This window comes from Chiloscyllium plagiosum, chromosome 4, assembly GCF_004010195.1.
Source record: "Chiloscyllium plagiosum isolate BGI_BamShark_2017 chromosome 4, ASM401019v2, whole genome shotgun sequence".
NCBI lineage: Eukaryota > Metazoa > Chordata > Chondrichthyes > Orectolobiformes > Hemiscylliidae > Chiloscyllium > Chiloscyllium plagiosum.
This window is the reverse complement of record NC_057713.1, coordinates 49,591,230-49,610,372: the sequence shown is the minus strand read 5'-3', so window position 1 is coordinate 49,610,372 and position 19,143 is coordinate 49,591,230. Positions and strand designations below refer to the sequence as shown.

The following is a 19,143-nucleotide window of genomic DNA, read 5'->3' as shown; positions in this document are numbered from 1 at the left end:
GATGGGTATGGTTCTGCTTTAAATGAAATATGTGGTTTGACTTTGTAAGATGATCATTAAAATTATTGGTAAGGTATTTTGGATATTTTCTTGGAAGATGCTGCATTTTTTGTCTGAAATTTTATAATCATGTAAGTTAGTATTGAAATGCAAATTGAAATGACATCTAATTACAAAATGCAAATTTGTCTTGAAACTTGGAAATTATTCTAATAGCCTTCGAAAACAATGTGACCTGTAGGGCAAAAGGTTCAATTGTTTTCGTTTCCAGCCTCAGAGAAATATGCATAATACTTAATACACAATTCATGAAACAAAAATATAGGTGCAAAGTAGCTTCCTTAATTGTACTGTTGTGAAAAATTATGTTATGTCCGCTGGCCCAAATATATGCTAAATGTGCTTATTTTCTATGTAGTTGCAGAAAGAGTTGTCAAACAGGAACATCGCTTGATCACCATTAATAATAAAAAATTTCCCATACAAGTGAAGTTGTACAATGAAAAAGATGGTGTGTTGGATAAAGATGTCATTGGAACTGAAATTTGCCCTATGGTTACGGTGAGTATTTACCAAACTTGGGTAGGTTACTCTAAATATCAGCAGAAAAGATAGATACAGCTAATGCTGTAAATCTGAAATAAAAATAACAGAATCTGAAAATTCTCAGCAGGTCAGGCAACATCTGTGGAGCGAAACAGAATTAATGCTTCAGATTGGAATAAAAGTTCCAAACACTAATTCTGTTTCTCTCATCATAGATGCTGCCAATCTTGTTTGTGTTTCAGATTTCCAGCATCCAGAGTGTTTTGCTAAAAAGTGTATTTTAAAAGATCAGAGACCTGAAGCAGTATCATAACTAGTTAACTGTTTCTCTTCGTAGATGTGGCCTGGCCGACTGAACATTTTCAGCAGTTTCTGTTTACATACTGTTGCATTGCTGCTAGTGAGCTAGAACTATGTTTTCTCCCTTAGTTTGTGGTATTTTAATGTCTATTCACTTAATTTGACAACAGACAGCATGTAGAATGGAAGGGTATATTATTGTGAGATAAAACTATTTCTTTGGCAAATACAATTTTACAGAACAGCAAGATTTTGTTTTGTCAATTCACAGGTGGAGTCATCATCGATTCCTGTTGATTTGCCAAAGGAAAAATCAGAAATTTTCCAGAGTTTAATGAGCATTCAGGACAATAATTTCACTGCTGAGGATGTGATGGAAGCTGTGGAGTCTGGTTTAAACTTCGAATCAGCTTTGCGGTATCTTTCTCATGAGTGTCCTATTTGTGGAGAGCATGTAACCTTTAGCAAGGTATGGTTTAATATATAGAATTTTGGCTGTAATGTGAGGTACAGAGCTGTATATCCACTCACTTGCTTTTACAGAATATATGACCCAAGCAGCTCAGATTTACTATTTTCAAATCTGAAGTACTTCACATTTTTGACTTTGTGTGTTGTATTTATGTAAGAAAGACACAGCAAAAAAAAATCATTCCCATGTGTTCTTGCACACATTAATCAGTTGATTTAATTCCTGTGCACTGACCAGGAAAAACATATATCGCCAGTTCATCAATCTTCTGGCTGAAGTTGTCTTCAAGCTGCCAGCTGTCCCCATTAGAAAACTGATATTTAAATATTTAAAAACTTTTTCTTATGATCCTTTCGGCAATTCAATTTATTTTGATCCACTTTCCCCTTTTACATTGCCACATCACAGGACATGAGTTCTAATGTGATTCTGTGTCATGGTATTGTGAAGCTTCCCATGTTGCAATGTGCTTTGATCAAACATTGATAAAATGATCGATTTACAAAAGTCCGCTAGTGTCGGTAAATAACACTTTTAATATTCAAGTGATAAGATGGTTGAGCACATGCTCTGCTATAACTGATTGAGTTGTTAACAATACATTAGTATTAAAATAATGGCTTGGAAAATTAATTGTTTTGTCAGACGCAGATTCGAATTTTCTTATTATGGTTTAGTTGTGCTTTCTTGGTAGTGGTGATATAATTACTGAAGGTTTCAGATTATTAGTACTAGAAATTATTGTCACATGGAGTTCAGCCACATTTGGAATATTGTGTACAATTCTGGCCTCCTTCCTATCAGAAGGATGTTGTGAAACTGGAAAGGATTCAGAAAAGATTTACAAGGATGTTGCCAGGTTTGGAGGATTTGAGCTCTTGGGAGAGGCTGAATCAGGTGGGGGTGTTTTCCCTGGAATGCTGCAGGCTGAGGGTGACCTTACATCATGCGGGTCATGGATAGGGTAAATAGACAAGGTCTTTCCTTAGGGTGGGAGAGTCCAGAACTAGAGGGCATAGGTTTAGGGTAAGAGGGGGAAGATATAAAAGGGACCTAAGGGGCAGCTTTTTCACGTAGAGGGTGGTAGGTGTATGGAATGAGCTGCCAGAGGATGTGGTGGAGGCTGATGCAATTACAGCATTTAAAAGGCATCTGGATGGGTATATGAATAGGAAGGGTTTAGAGGGATGCGGGCTAAGTGCTGGTAAATGGGACTAGATTAGGTTAGGATATCTGATCAGAATGGATGTATTGGACTGAAAGGTCTGTTTCCGTGCTGTACATCTCCATGACTATGTACTCAAGTACAGGGATACAGTGATACAGCGAAAAATGTACAATGTCGCCATTCCTAGTGACATCTTGGGTACAAAGGTACCTGGGTACAAAATCTTAGGTACTATGTAGAAAAATAAAGAGATAAAGTTAAAAGGTAGGCATTACAATCCTCCTTCAGCCGTGGACCTGCAGACGCTTCACGCTGGGCTTTCCCCACAAGGACACGTTCTCTCACTCCTGCTGGGCTCGATCTTCTCCGCACTGCTATCTCACTGCCCATCACCAGAGTCCTGCCCAGGCTCACATCCTACCACTCCGCACCTTGACAATGTTGTAATGCTGCCAACCACTCAAGTTCCACGTGGCTCACCAGCTGCCTTGATACCAAGTGCCAAAGTAGGATTATCATGTATTTATTTGACAAATTGTACGTTTAGTATGAAAACATTGGATTGCCAAAAACATACCAAGGTCATATAGCACACGAACAGTCCCATCTATTCTACTCAGCAAGGCTGTTTGGAACGTTTGTGGGATATAGACTAGTGCTCTGAGGATGATGTTTTAAGGCCATGATGTAAATTGTTGAAGCACCATACAGCAAACTAGATTCTTCATCTAACATTCTGTACCCAGTCAGTAATTGTTTGATATGGGTAATGATTGCAATGAAAGCAGTTGCCCTGCCTAGCAATTTAAAAAACCAATCAGATGATTTAAGTGTTTAATAAAGTCCTTCGGGAATTTCAGTAAATTTTCTTCAAAACCTTTCTGGGAGAACAGTGCTTATTCATATATAGAATCCTAATTAATCTGTTTGTAAACTTTCTTTCTCACTGTGATGCAAGGATTGTATTATGTTATCATTTAAAAATATTTTGTTGTCTTCCAAGTATTTGAAAAGTATGCACTTAGAGCAATAGAAATAAAAAGATTCGATGAGAGCTGTAGCAGCTTTCAAGCACACTTTAAATCCCGTGTTAACTTCCGGCCAATAATTGCTTAGAAACAAAAACCCCCTGCCGGTACACCACCCCCTCACCTCCCTCCAGGGCCCAAACAGTCCTTCTAGGCGAGACAGAGGTTCACATGCCTCTTTTCCAACCTGCCTTTACTGCATCAGGTGCTCCCGATGTGACCTTCTATACATCGGGGAGACCGAACGTAAACGTAGGAAACGGTTCGCCGAGCATTTCAGCTGCATCCGCAGGTGCCGACCGGACCTTCCCGTAACTGCCTATTGCAATTCCTCCAACCACTCCTTTTCCGACATGACCATCCTTGGTCTCCTCCATTGCCAAAAAAACCACAGTACAAGTAGGAGGGACAACACCTCACCTTCAACCTGGGCAGCTAACAGTCCAGAGGACTCGACATTGAGTTCTCCAATTTCAAATAACCTCTCTTTCCTCCCCTTCCCCTTCCTGCCACCAACCCAGATTCACTCCTCCCACTGACCAACCAGGTCGTACCCTCTACCTGCCTTTACCTATCCCCACTTCACCACACTGTCCCTGCCTCTGCCTTCCCCTTTATCTGCAGCTTCCCCCACACCCACTCCCAGTCCTGAAGAAGGGTTACACGTGAAACATTGACTTCTGCACCTCCTGATGCTGCTTGGCTTGCTGTGTTCTTCCAGCCTCCTGCCTGACCAATAATCACTTACAGTCAGTTATGTTTGTATAATGTCGAACTGTCGCCACTGCTAATCTTACATAATCTAATATGTCTTTTCTGACCATTATGCAACTCTTAAATGTGGATTTATTTTTGTGATGTGCTATAACGAATGTTGTCTGTTTGTAGACGAACGTTTATTTAAATGACTTGTGTTAAACTAGAAACATTATTCTGGTTTACTGTTTGTGACAAATTGATTAGAATCTAATTTTTTATTTTTGCAGGTTGTGACAATGACATACTGTAACTGTTCATTCTGTAAAGACTGTTTTAGACAATATTTTTCATCAGTTATAAAGGAGAAGAGTATAGTTAATATGGTTTGCCCAAAATGCAGTGCACCAGATCTGAAAAGTCCCAACCTCCAAGAGGATGTCACAGAATACTTCAACTTCTTGGATATTCAGGTTAGAGTTTTAGAATCTGCTGAGAAAATTTCAGTGCACAGAACTGAAGCACAGTGCACAGTATCAGAAGCTTAGTTCAGGAAGTAATGTGGTTAATTATCTTAATGGAAGCACTAAGCACTCTGGGAAACAATACAGGACAGTAAAATATTTAAAGTCAAAGGTATAGTACTGGAATTAATAAATATATTTGTTCATGTGTGACTTCTTAAAAATATGAGTGCAAAGGTTTGGGTAGTTTAGTTCTTTTAATAATTAAGTCACAGTCTATGTCTCCATTGACTTTTAAATGAAATACATTAAATTGGATGAACCAATATATCTGCATATATTTTATGTGTAGATTCGCTATTATCTTGACGAAGGGCTTCATGAGTTGTTCCAAAGAAAGCTTCGAGACCGAACTTTGATGGAAATGCCAAACTTCAGATGGTGTGCACATGTAAGAATGTCTTGCAGTTGTCCCAGTTCAGTTTCTTATTGCTGGAGAAAAACACATTTTGTCAAACTTTTCTTCTTGCATGAATGAGAAAAATTCACAAGAATGCCAATTTAAGGGGGAAAGCAACATTTATACTATATGACCGGAGCATGCTGATTATTTAGCAAGTGAACTGTGATTGTTAGAGGCATTGCCCTGGAGAATGTGCCAGCTAATGATGTTTAACAGTTAACTGCAAGGCTTTTTAAAAAAAAGGGCAAATTGACTCTGGTCAAGAAATTGCATTGAAAAATGAACCAGCAGTGATCGTAACATTTGTTGTGGAGTTGAAACAAGTATAGTGTACACACATCTGCAAAGGACAGGGTCCTGTGTATGAATGTATGTAGCTTCCTTTACACACAAATGTGCCACACTGAGGATCTGACTGGCAATCCTAAATTAGTTGTCTAAATTTGTGCACACTCCCAATTATCCAGCAAGTATTATCCATGGAAAGAGAATGGGTCTGGGTCTGAGAATGGGGGAATGGGTCTGGGTGGGTTACGCTTCGACGGGTTGGTGTGGACTTGTTGGGCGGAGGGGCCTGTTTCCACACTGTAAGTAATCTAATCTAATCAGAATAGAGTTAACATTTTGAATCTGGTATGACTTCAGAATCCCCAAGCCAGCCTAAATCACATTTTCCAATACTTGGTCAGTAGCTTTGAATGTTTCAGCACTTTAAATGCATAAAAAAGTACTTTATTGAATGAGATGAAAGTTTCTGCCCCTACGGACCTTTCAACTAGTTGATTGCCAAATTGGCAATGTTGTGCTGCTTTTCATGTCCTCCTTTTAATTTTTATATTTATGATATCATACTACTTTACTGTTTGTCAGCTCACCTGCCTTCTTCACAAAACTCCTTGCATGCAATATGATATTTACTGTTGAATGCTTGCGGTATTTGTAAGTGCTGGCTGGTTGACTGTGGTCACTACCTTGCTTTTTGCGAGCATGCATGCACATGCACTGCGCCAATTCAAATCAACAAATAAATGACAGTCGATCACTGGTTCACTTCTTGGTGCAATGCATTGACTAGTCAGAGTCAACCTGTCTTGTTTAAAATTTAAACAAAGCTTGAAAAATCATCATTAACCAGTGTATTCTCCATCGCAATGTTTCTACAAATGAGTCTACTTGCCACCAAACAGCATTCTCATACAGTATAAATGTTAGTTTTCCCTTTAAGCTGATATTCTCATGACTTGCTCAGATCAGCGCAAGACAATACAATGTATTTTTTTGCAAGCAATAATCAAATGTTATATTGTTTCTTTCAGTGTTCCTTCGGACTGTTACATGAAGTAGATCGACTGAGAATGGATTGTCCTTCTTGTAAGAAAAGCACATGCTTCCAATGCAAAATTCCAGTAAGTAATCCATTGTTCTGTGTACAGCTTTGTATTTCGATCATATGCCTTCCAGTCGTTGTCACAATTTCACAGAATTGTGACCGATAACTGATATTTAGAAACATAGAAAAAATACAGTGCAGTACAGGCCCTTTGGTATCCAATGCCCGCTTAAATGCCCATAATGAGGGAGAGTCCACCACTGCTACTGGCAGGGCATTCCATGAACTCACGACTCGCTGAGTAAAGAATCTACCCCTAATATCTGTCCTACACCTACTACCCCTTAATTTAAAGCTATGCCCCCTCGCAATAGCTGACTCTATACTTGGAAAAAGATTCTCATGGTCAACCCTATCTAAACCCCTAATCATCTTGTACACCTCTATCAAGTCACCCCTAAACCTTCTTTTCTCCAATGAAAACAGCCCCAAATGCCTCAGCCTTTCCTCATACGAACTTCCTACACTCCGGAACTCAATTCCTCTGCCAATAAAAGCCAGTACGCCATATGCCGCCTTCACCGCACTAATTACTTGGGTGGCAACTTTCAGAGATCTGTGTACATGGACACCAAGATCCCTCTGCTCATCCACACTACCAAGTAGCCGACCATTAGCCCAGTACCCCGTCTTTTTGTTACTCTTACCAAAGTGAATCACCTCACACTTACCTACATTGAACTCCATTTGCCACTTTTCTGCCCAGCTCTGCAACTTATCTATATCCCGCTGTAAGCTGACACATCCTTCCTCACTGTCAACAACTCCACCGACTTTCGTATCATCCGCAAACTTGCTCACCCAACCTTCTAGCCCCTCCTCCAGGTCATTTATAAAAATGACAGACAGCATTTGTGATGTAGAGGAAGCTATTCAATCTGCCAATTGAAGTAAAAAGTGTGAATGCTGGGGATATAACATAGAAACAAAGGGCTGGATTAACTCCACAGATCTGGCAGCATCAGTGGACATTTTGAATCTGGTATGACTTTTTCAGAATCCCCAAGCCAGTCTAAATCACATTTCCAATACTTGGTCAGTAGCTTTGAATGTTTCAGCACTTTAAATGCATTAAAAAATTCTTTATTAAATGAGATGAAAGTTTCTGCCCCAACAGACCTTTCAACTTGTGATTTCCAAACTAGCAATGTTGAGTTGCCTTTCATGCCCTCCTTTAAGTTTTATACTGCATGATATCATACTACTTTACTGTTTGTCAGCTCACCTGCCTTCTTCACAAAACTCCTTGCATTGAGATTTATCCCTTCATGCACTGCCAAACTCATTTGTCTTTTTTCTGCTTTTTGTTTCCACCTTCATTAATATTCTACTTTCTCATTCCAGCTTTACTTCTCATCCTCCTTATATGCAGTTTGTCATCCCTCTACCAAGTTAGCTTACATCTACCCCAATGGTACTAATACTGATACTTCGTTTGTTTCCCCAGTGGGAGCAACAGCATGAAGGAATCAGCTGTGAAAAGTTTAGGTTATGGAAACAGCAGAATAACCCTGAATATCAGGCAAGCAAACTGGATGTCTACCTCGCCAAAAATGGAATAGGTAATCAATTACATTTGACAGCAACTAAGATTATAAATTAACTTTTTAAGCATGTTCCAGGCAGTTATCATGCTCAAGTACCTTAAATCAACTGGCTACTGACCCAAAATTGCACTTCCTGCAGAATTTTATTGTTTTGACATAAGGAAATGTATGTTAAGGATGCACCTGTCATCTAATTGTGGCTCATTGTCTGCTGTTCAATTATCTTAGAAGATTCAATTTTAGAAATACTTTTCACTCAAATAAGTTGTGATTTTATTAAGTTGGTCATATTCTGTAACAATTGAAAGCTTAGAGCAGGAATTGCAAGATGCAAGACTAATGTACTTTTGTTTTTAAATTAGGGAATATGTTGGAATAGAGTATACTATAAAAAGATTAGTTAAACTGTGACAGAGAAGGGAAAAGATAGTGTGCACTTTTTATAATTTAATTTATAACAATAATTTATTTCTGTTTAGAGCATAAAATGATTTGAGACATTTAAGTGCATTTATTTTGGTAATTGCATCGTGTCAGTCTTGTTCATATGTGGCCTAAATATTTATAGGAACATTGGCTATGAAGTCAGAAATGTTCTAGTACCATTGCTGAGTTAAGGGCTAAAATTACTGTTGAAACACCAAAGTAATAAACTATTTTTGAGGTGAATAGTTTTGAGTTTCCTAGCTGGAATAAATTAGTTGTGGATGTTGCCCATTATAGTGACTCTTTGTTCCCCATTTATATTGATATCAATGCATGTGTTTCTTTCTGTAATATAAATAACAAACGGTAAGAATTTGACCTTTGTGTGACGGGTGATACCTGGTTCTTGAGTTCATTTACATAATATCTAATTGATATGACGGCATTTCCAAATATGTTGGCCTGTTTTGTGAGTCATTATTTTCTTTAATTGTATGTTCTGTGATCACTCTAGAGTGCCCTAATTGCAGAGTTCGATTTGATCTGTCAAGAGGAGGTTGTATTCATTTTAGATGCACAGAGTGCCATTATCAGTTCTGTGGTGGCTGTAAGCAACCCTTTAAATTAGGATCGGTAAGTTGTTCCCAGATTCATGAATGCTCTTTCATTCACAAATGACATGTTTTCATTGAGCTTTAGATTTGTGTCCCTCTTATAAGGCAAGTTTTTTCAGGACCAAAATCATTTTACGAGAATAGTGGAAGGTGTGATATTGAATTGTACATTCATATGTAAAGTGTCTGTTTATTCAAGAACATTTCAAATTGCATAACTCGTGTTTCCCCACTATTAATATGTTTCTTCATTTTCTCTTCTTTTTCCCTGAAAGTCATCTTGTGCATCCTCCACTGGAGATGATCTGGTACCCTTCCATTGTTTTGCTGTGTTGATGGTGGGGAGCTTGACAGTGATTAAGGATTCAAGAGAGATCATTGAACTTTAAGATGTTTGAGATAGTTAGTACCATGCATTTTTATAGTTTTTATGAAACCTGCTTTTGCCAGGCTGAATCTATTACCCTGTAACTCCTGCTTTTAGGTTAGCACTGACTGATTTGTTATCATAGCAATTGCAAATGAAATAACGTGAAATTGTCAGCTAACAGCTATACTCCTTCTCATAATGATGCAAACAAGGTAATTGGTGCAACGTTAAAAGTAATTGGGTGCAGAGTGTTTATTTGAGGAATTCCAGCGACATGCTGGGTACAGAGGATTGATTAATCTTTGACAACTATGACTATCTTACATTATGCCAGGAATAACTGCACCCAATGCAAGGTTGTTCCTCTGACTCCTTTTGACTTTCATTTTCCTTGAGGTTTCTTGATGAATACTCAGTTGTCCTTTTTAAAGAAAATTCAACTCTATGTTTAAATAAATCATTCTCACACACCTTTCCACAGAACAATGCTTCTCTAATATTGCTAGTTTTCGCTGGGGCTCATATCAAGAAAGGACTATAAATGATAGATGTTCCTGTCTCTATGTAAAAACTCCTTTCCTGTAACTTCTGTTACCTGCATCTTGGCTGAGTCATGTGACATGATCTCAAAACTACTTTCCTTTTTAGGTTTGATAGATTTGATGTTATGCAGTTAATTATCCCTATCTTCCTATTACTTTATGGAGTACACTGTTTTCCTCCTCAGGATAAGCTGGTTAGCATGTAACATTACTGGAGTTGGGCTAATTTTCTCTTCCCATAGACATGTGTAGCCAGAGTAGTTCATTGTATAACTTGCTACCTGATATACTTTTGAGAGTTGTGAAAATAGGACTTGGTGATGAAACCATTTTTCAGCTATCTGAAAACTGTCTTTCCTCATCATTTATTTTGCATGACTTTGTCTGAATATCTATAGAGTTGAAACTTTATTGCTGGAACAGCACAGCAGGTCAGGCAGCATCCAGGGAACAGGAGATTCGACGCTCCGGGCACAGGCCCTGCAGACCTCACTTTCTCCCTGAATATCTATAGAACCAAACTGCCACTGAAATATGGCAGCAGTGACAGTGATGACGAGAATAAACTTGCCACACATTGTTCAAAATGGCAACAGTCTGTCCATTGAGATGCATCATGCTTCAAGTCAAAACCTCTAATGATGAAGCACAATAGCAGCAGAGAATCAAAGAAAACAAATTGAATCCTACACTCTGGTTCCCACTACCCTGTGGGTCATCCTGCCCATGGGTCCTAAATCTGTTCAGTCACTTAAAGACTCACGCCAAAAACCCTCACCCCTGAGCAGACAATCATCATCAGTAACAATTGAGAGACAGCTTGCAATGAGAAATTCCAGTATAATCAGCTTCTTTTAACTACCCATGTGTCCTGACATATAGGTCAACGGTTCTTTCTTTCTGTTCACTGTCATTACACCTGTTAAATTGTTAGTGTGCTCATCCCACTCTATTATAATTCCATAGCCATAAGGATATCTGATTTCTATATCTTCTATGTCTCAGAATTACATTTGAAATGAGTATTGGTTTAAAGCTACATTGCAGCATTATTTAAGGCGTAACATATGTAGGTTAAACCAAATATAGGTGACCATTTCCTTTGCAGAATAGCATTGATGATGCATTTGAATTTTTAAAATTATTCCCGAAGCTTTCATTATCTTTTTTACTCTGCTAACAAATCACTAATTACCCAGATTTATTAAGCATACTTTTACAAATGGTTATAATATGATTCTGTTTGTGTAAATAAATATTGATGTAAGTGCTGCCTTTTTCTTGATCCGGTTTCCTTTATATAACTTGGCAGCTTCTACTCTAAGATTACTTTTCTCTGACAACTGGCTCCATCACAGCTTCTAGCCGAACTAAAGCTTATTCAGTTAATTCCTTTAAATTTTTTTTTTACTTCATTGATCCATTTTGATCTAACTTTAAATATTTTAGTGCTGTAAAATTTAAATATCTATAACAGAATTTAACTATTTTTGTTGAAAGTCAATGATATATCAAGTGTTCTGAGATTGGTTAGCAAAAATCAATCACAGGTATTAAGAAGTATGGGGAAAAAGAAACATAAAATTATATTATAAGGTGTAGAGGGACAAAGGTAGGCCATTTGGCCTATTGAGACAATTCTGCCATTCATTGAGATAATGGCTGATCTAACAATCTTCAATTCCATTTCCCTTCCTTATCCCCATAATCGTTGATTTCTTTACGGTTTAAAAGTTTGTCTGTCTATCCTTCAACGGAGTCTACTTAATGACTCCGTGTCTATAGCAATCTATGGTCATGAGTTCCGGGGATTGACTCCCTTCTGAGAAAAGTAAATAATTCATCTTTGTCTAAAATGGATGATCCCTTACTCTGAGATTATGCCCTATCATCCTAGACTCTCCTACAAAGGGAAACAAACTTTCCACATCTACCCTGTCAAGCCCCCTAAGAATCTTGTCTACTTAAACAAGACGTAATTATAGATCAGTCATTGAATGCGAGAATAGGTTCAAAGGGTTTCTTGTAGTTTCATCGTGAGTATGTGCTGTATTCCTCTGCAATTCACTAATAACCCAGGCTAGATAATAGTAACAGGTTGCTTCATATAATTATGCAAACATTATGTCAAATGTATTGATTATAACAGGCTTGTGGATTCATGAGTGACTGCCACACTAAGGGTTTACATGCGCATCATCCCCGGGACTGTTTCTATCACCTCAGAGACTGGAGTGTGGAACGGCTGCAGCAGCTATTGAAAGTGAGTCATACCTAATATCTTGATTTCTGCTCTTCCCAGAATACTTTATTAAATGCATCTCAAATAATTCAAGAAGAAGGAGTATCAGTGCAGATGGAAGGGTTCTAACGCAACCTGTTCATTGGTTTCTGCGCCTCACAGCAGTTCAGAACTCCCCCACTCCTGTTTATGGTGCTAACTCCAAGAAAACCCTAAACTGAAATTAGCTCATGAATGGTGTCTATTTTGCTGATTCAGGAATTTTCTTTTGTACCTCTTGCAGACGAGCTTGATCACAAAGCCATGATATGTCAGAACATCACAGCAACGCTTTGTCAGAAGATTTGTTGTAGGAAAGAAGTTTTTCACAGGGCAATGTTTGAGTTTGTCAACACTATTTTTTTAACACAGCCAGTTTTATAGTGAAGGCTGCTCATCTACAGTTATATTGTACTTGAGTCACGCTGGTGAGCAAGGTTGCCTTATCACTGACCTTGGAGGAAAAAAAGCTTTGCTGAGAGAAGTAGCATTTTCTGCGGCAAGAACATTACCTCACTGAGCAGCGAGTGAATTGTTGTATAATCTATTGGGGATCCATATTATAGAGCTGCAGTGATGCAGTACAATCTTCAATAGAATTCATCAGACAGCAACCAAGAAATTAAAATTAAGTCATTTAAAAGAAACCATTTACATGGATCAAAATAAAGATTGGGATGAAGTAAAAACTGAATTAGCATGAAAGAAACCTTTAAAATTAGGCTTTGAAAGTAGAGTCCTTTATTACAATGGAGTCAATAATGCACTGTATTTTTATGGGCTAATATGTAACATTTTAATGGGGTTTCAAAGACAGTTTTAAAAGGGTGCAAGCGACCTTCTCACCATTTCAGTTAAATGCAACGATCGCTGAATCTGGATGCGGTAGTTTCACAAGTAGCCTGTGGTGAAACAACGAACAACAGATTGCAACTTCAAGATTAAAGTGTTAATCTTATATTAAACCCTGTCATTGCAGCCAGTTTCCGACAAACTTTGACAATGAACAAATGACCGTTTACCATCAAAACGCTCTGCAGAATCTTAGCTGTTATCATGTATTGAATGTAAAATCATTGGCTTTTTGTTTCAGCACTTCATTTATGTATTTTTTTTATTGTACAGAATGCGGGTATTTCCTTGACTGGCATTGTAACAGATAACAGTCTAGAACAGATGGAAGGTAATAATTATTATTGTTCAATAATGGGGGTAATATATTGCATAAAACATAGTTTGTGTGAATATTTGTGCTTTCTTAATCTTAGTTGTCCTTTGGCATTGAGTAGCTCAGTTACAGTTCTGTTTACATGTAGTTTTAGCATAGATCATCTTGACATGTATCTATACATTACTTAATCAGTTGACAGAAATGAACTGATTAATTTGTATCACTGTTTCCAACTTCAGTAATGCCTCAGGCAGGATTTTTACAAACTGCAGAACTGTATAGAAAGGAAAGTTCATTTCTTAAATATTGTGAAATTACACCTCAATAAATTAGCAGATTGACCCAGCTATATAGATATTCCTGAAAAAAGGCACATTTTCTTGAAGCTTTTTTGTCTTGCAATCCACTTCTATCAGGACATAAAGTGAGAACACCAATGTAAAGTGGAAGGACATATTATACTGTTTGAGTAGAGATGCTGTTTGGTTGGCAAGTAGACTCTGATTAGTAGAAGTGTTCCATGAATAATGCCCCAGTTATTGATAACTAAGAGTTAACTGCCAGCATTGTTTAAATTTAAATCAGGCAGGTAAACTCTGATTGGTACAGGGAATGAACCAGAAAATGGCTGTTACCTTTTTTGTTAAGTTAAAACTTCTCATAAAGTGTCATTCTCATTCCCTTTGACATTTGCTAGAATACAAATATACAGATGAGTGTTGCTGAAAGAAGACACATTGTTTGGAGTTTGTTTGTTGTCTTTCACGCCAATTCTATACTGCCAAATGACTCTTTGCTGATATTGTTGCCCTAAACATCATTGTAATCATTTTAATTTACATATAAGCAATGACTCAATAATTTTGTGGATTTATGTGAACCAGTCGTAATACCAACTTAATGTTGTGTGAAATTTAGTACCCTTTTTGATTTTAAGCTGCATCTAATGGGAATGTTCAATAGAATTTTATCCAGTTTAATAAATAAACTTTAAATATTGGAAAAGGTAATCTTCAGTAGTGGATTGCAAAGTTCACTTCACTATCATGTAAATTGTGTTGCTTTAGGTAAATGTAAAGTTACAGAGCAAAGAGATACATCACAAGGTCTGAAAGATAAACAGTGTGGGCATCCATCAGTGAAAGGCTACTTGGGCTTCTGCAAGTAAGTGAAATAACAATCTTGATTATCGTTGTCCTGAGTTTGAGAATGTTAAGGATGGCATGTAGTTGAGGCAACTGAAGTTATTCCAACTTAGTTAAAACTTGAAAGGTTAGGTCATCCTTACTTCATTCCTGGTGATTCTAATTTTTGGACATCACCAAGTCAATCCCAAAGGTGATAAACCTTTTTATTTCTATGTAAAATGCTTAATATGTATCAAAGTTGCTGTATTATCGAGCCCTGCTCATTGCAATAAACTGTGGAGAAAACTGACGATACATGGTGCTGTAAGAAATGGGGAAGTGTGTTGTTTTCGCAAAAAGGTAGTGATAATAAGCTTAAGTATAGTGCTGAAAAATCAAGTGTAAAGGGCAGCTGCAGACAATGATTAAATCAGCAAGCACTAAGGAAATGTATAATTGGATACTAACTTTAGTGCATAATTATTCTAGTAAATAATTTCTTTCGTCATGATAGTTTAAATAATTTAGTTTCAGCAAAATAGCTGAGATAGCTGAAACATATAAAGAAGGCAAGAAAAGATACATTGTTAAAATTCAGGAATGGAATGTACCTATGAACAATGGAAGATGTTACAAGCAAACAGATAAAGTGAAAGGAATATCAAGATCCAAGTTTAGCAAAATCTTCCTTATGTCAGCACTTACAGAGGGAAGGGTCGCCAACTTGGAGAAGGGGGGAAATAATAAGAGCAGATCGCAAGTTAGTCAGAGAATAAAGTTGATTGGGTAATGTAGGAGTCAGAAGAGTTGACCTCACGCAGTTCAAAAGTATAACTGTGTACTAGTTTGAATGTTCATTGCTCATTTGCTTCTGCATTTGATGCCCTTTCTTGCAAGATTGTAGAATAAATTGTCTTGTTTCCAGTTTTGGTGGTCTCGTCTAAATTTTATTAAATTTGTTTCAAACAGTGCTAACAAAGATCCATAGCAGTTAGAGTAATCGGGTTTTCTGATGTTGGCAGAAGGGTAAGAGTTGCTTGTGAATCCTGAAGGCGTAGTTCCTGAGATCTGTTGTTTCCATCTGACAAGATGGATGAGAACTCAGTTTAATTTCACATCCAAATAATTATGTTTTTTTTGTCAGTGCAGCTCTCCTTCAGTGTTGAATTGAAATGACATCTTAAGAATAAGTGTTTATAGATGTAAGTTAGCTCGCTGAGCTGGAAAGTTTGTTTTCAGATGTTTGTCACCATGGTTAGGTAACATCATCGGTGAGTCTCTCCTGTGAAGTGCTGGTGGTATGTCCTGCCTCTCTATAGGTCTTGGTTTCTTAAGGTGGATGATGTCATTCCTGGTTCTTTTTTTTCAGGGAAGGTAGATGGTGTCTAAATTGATGGGTTTATTGATGATGTGTGTGGTGACCTTCTTTGTCTGGATATATGGAAACTAGTGATACTGGGAAATGTCTTTTGGTGGGTAGTTGGTGTCCTGGTGCCAAATTTCCTGCTTGTTTGTCAGAAATAGTGTTTTTTTACGGTTCTTGCATGGTATTTTGTAAATGACATTAGTTTGCTCGTAGTATCTAATGGATCCTTTGGGTTCGTTAGGCGCTGTTTAAGTGTGTTGATACGTTTGTGGGCTGCCATGATGCCAAGGGGTCTGAGTAGTCTGGAAGTCATTTCTTTTATTTTGCGCCAAAAAACAAAGAAAAAACTCACTCTTCAAGGTAAGTTAGATAAACTCACACAAAAATACATTTCATATAACATTGATGCTTGGATAAAAATCTTTCAAAATGTCCACTTACTAATACAGAAAAAGCGGTCCTAGTCAGAGGATTAAACTACAATTACAAAGACACGAGTAAAAAGGACTTCCACTCAGCATTTGAATCTACATTAAAAAATAACGGTCTCTCAGAGGAATCACAGCAGACCATAAGACAAAAAACTGTACCAATATTAGACCGAGAAAAAGAAGGAAATACACTCAATGCACAAGAAAATAAAGCCTTAGAAATATTTTTAAAAAAGACAAAAACATCGTTATCCTACTGCAGGCAAGGGTCGCATGACTGTTAGATCCCACATGGACTCCGGACTACATTCCACCCAGCATAGTTTGGAACCGAACAGGACAACCAGTACAGACTACAGATTCAAAACCATCAGAAACTGTTCTCCTTCCGGATCCTCTGCTCCACACTCGCAGCAATGCGCCGGCACCTAACCTCTCTACAGTCAGCCCTGCCTCAGCTGAGGGTCACACTCACTCATAACTGCAAAGGACCCACTCTGTACTATATTCTAAGAAGAATTCATACTCTCAACAAACAGTATTTCAACACCATCTCAAACGTCAAAAACTGTAAGTACAACAAACTTTTACACACCCACCTCCATAACCAGTGCTCCTCAAACATTCCAGAAGATTCCCCCAGCCTCTGCAACTGCTCAGACGCCATTAGCTGGTACTGCTACCATCTCCACGGTGATCGATGCTATCACTTCCGCCCCCCATCATGGCTACTTCCACAGCCACTTCCGCCCCTCACGATTCCTCATTACACCAGGTCCTAACTCGCAGCCCTGCCGAGTTTTCACCATCCCCCCCCAGACCTTCCCCTCACTGAGGACAAATGGTCAGTCCTCAGCAAAGGCCTTACCTTTATTCCCCTCCATCCACGCATCAATGAGTTTACTACGCATCGTGACATCGAACACTTCTTTCACCGCCTCCGCCTCCGAGCTTGCTTTAACAATTAGGACTCCCGCCCACCTTCTGAGGACCCCATCATTCGCTTCCAACACTCTCCATCCACCTGGACACCCTGCGCTGGCCTATTACCCACCCTTGACCTCTTCATTTCCAACTGCCGTCGAGACATCAACCTGTCTACTCCCATCCCAATCCAACCTCTTACCCTCACAACGCGCTGCCCTCCACTCTCTTTGCTCCAATCCCAACCTCACCATCAAGCCAGGATAAAGGGGCTGCAGTGGTAGTTTGGCGCACTGACCTCTACACTGCTGAAGCCAGACGCCAACTCGAAGATCTCCTCCTACTGCCCTCTTGACCATGACCCCATCCCCCCCATTACCAAACCATCATCTCCCAGACCATACAGAACCTCATCACCTCAGGAGATCTCCCACCCACAGCTTCTAACCTCGTAGTCTGGGAACCCCGCACCGCCCAATTCTACCTCCTTCCCAAGATCTACAAGGCTGGGCCACCCTGGCTGACCCATTGTCTCAGCATGCTCCTGCCTCACCGAACTCCTCTCCACCTACCTTGATACTGTCCTATTCCCCCCTAGTCCAGGAACTCCCCACATATGTTCGAGACACCAACCACGCCCTCCACCTCCTCCAAGACTTCCATTTCCTCGGCCCCCAACGCCTCATCTTTACCATGGACATCCAATCCCTCTACACCTCCATCCGCCATGACCAGGGCCTTCAAGCCCTCCATTTCTTCCTCTCCTGACGTAGCCAACAGTACTCTTCCACTGACACTCTCATTCGTTTGGCTGAACTGGTCCTCACCCTTAACAATTTCTCCTTCGAATCCTCCCACTTCCTCCAGACCAAAAGGGTAGCCATGGGCACCCGCATGGGCCCCAGTTATGCCTGTCTCTTTGTTGGCTATGTAGAACAGTCCACCTTCCGTAGTTACACCGGCACCACTCCCCATCCCTGCTCCTCACTTTCCACCCTCCCAACCTTCCCATTAATCATATCATCCGCCGACATTTCCACCACCTCCAAACAGACTCCACCACCAGGTATATTTCCCTCCCCACCCCTTTCTACCTTCCGCAAAGACCGTTCCCTCCGTGACTACCTGGTCAGGTCCCCCAACAACCCACCCTCCCGTCCTGGCACCTTCCCCTACCACCGCAGGAATTGCAAAACCTGCGCCTACACCTCCTCCCTCGCCACCATCCAAGGCCCCAAAGAAGCCTTCCACTTCCATCAACATTTCACCTGCAATTCCACCAATGTCATTTATTGTATCCGCTGCTCTCGACGCAATCTCCTCTACATTGGGGAGACACCCGCACCATTCAACCCCATCACCCCGTGGCCCAACATTTCAACTCCCTCTCCCACTCTGCCGAGGACATGCAGGTCCTCCACTGCCACTCCCTCACCACCCGATGCCTGGAGGAAGAATGCCTCATCTTCCACCTTGGAACACTTCAACCCCAGGGCATCAATGTGGACTTCACCAGTTTTCACATTTCCCCTCCTCCCACCTTACCTCAGTTCCAACCTTCCAGCTCAGCACTGTCCTCATGACCTGTCCTACCTGCTAATCTACTTCTCATCTATCCGCTCCACCCTCCCCTCTGACCTATCACCTCCAACCCCACCCCCACTCACCTATTGTACTCTTTGCTACCCTCTCCCCAGCCGTGTCCCCCCACCCACATTTATCTCTCCACCCTGGAGGCTTCCTGCCTCTCTTCCTGATGAAGGGCTTTTGCGCAGATTTTCCTGCTCCTCGGATGCTGCCTGAGCTGCTTTGTTTTT

The 19,143-nt window shown here is 39.6% G+C and overlaps 2 protein-coding genes across 9 annotated transcripts in view; one reads left to right on the top strand and one right to left on the bottom strand.

Moving 5' to 3' along the window:
- si:dkey-181m9.8 (E3 ubiquitin-protein ligase RNF31) overlaps nt 1-19,143 on the top strand; it is a 72,539-nt gene that overhangs the window by 42,590 nt on the left and 10,806 nt on the right. For 6 of the 8 annotated variants that reach the window (XM_043688178.1, XM_043688175.1, XM_043688181.1 and 3 more), the window contains 10 exons: nt 419-561; nt 1,118-1,315; nt 4,501-4,683; nt 5,027-5,125; nt 6,454-6,543; nt 7,975-8,089; nt 9,015-9,133; nt 12,176-12,289; nt 13,433-13,490; nt 14,546-14,642. In XM_043688178.1, coding sequence (XP_043544113.1) covers nt 419-561; nt 1,118-1,315; nt 4,501-4,683; nt 5,027-5,125; nt 6,454-6,543; nt 7,975-8,089; nt 9,015-9,133; nt 12,176-12,289; nt 13,433-13,490; nt 14,546-14,642 — 1,216 coding nt within the window. Of the gene's footprint in view, nt 1-418; nt 562-1,117; nt 1,316-4,500; nt 4,684-5,026; nt 5,126-6,453; nt 6,544-7,974; nt 8,090-9,014; nt 9,134-9,389; nt 9,517-12,175; nt 12,290-13,432; nt 13,491-14,545; nt 14,643-16,664; nt 16,871-19,143 lie in introns of those variants that run through there. The other 2 variants (XM_043688176.1, XM_043688182.1) reach the window with 2 other exon arrangements.
- The window catches only part of impa1 (inositol monophosphatase 1), a 47,719-nt gene continuing 33,476 nt past the window's right edge, over nt 4,901-19,143 (bottom strand). Inside the window, exon 9 of the mRNA XM_043688186.1 lies at nt 4,901-5,166. Within this exon, the coding sequence (XP_043544121.1) occupies nt 5,153-5,166 (14 nt within the window). The 3' untranslated portion in view covers nt 4,901-5,152. The remainder of the gene's footprint in view (nt 5,167-19,143) is intronic.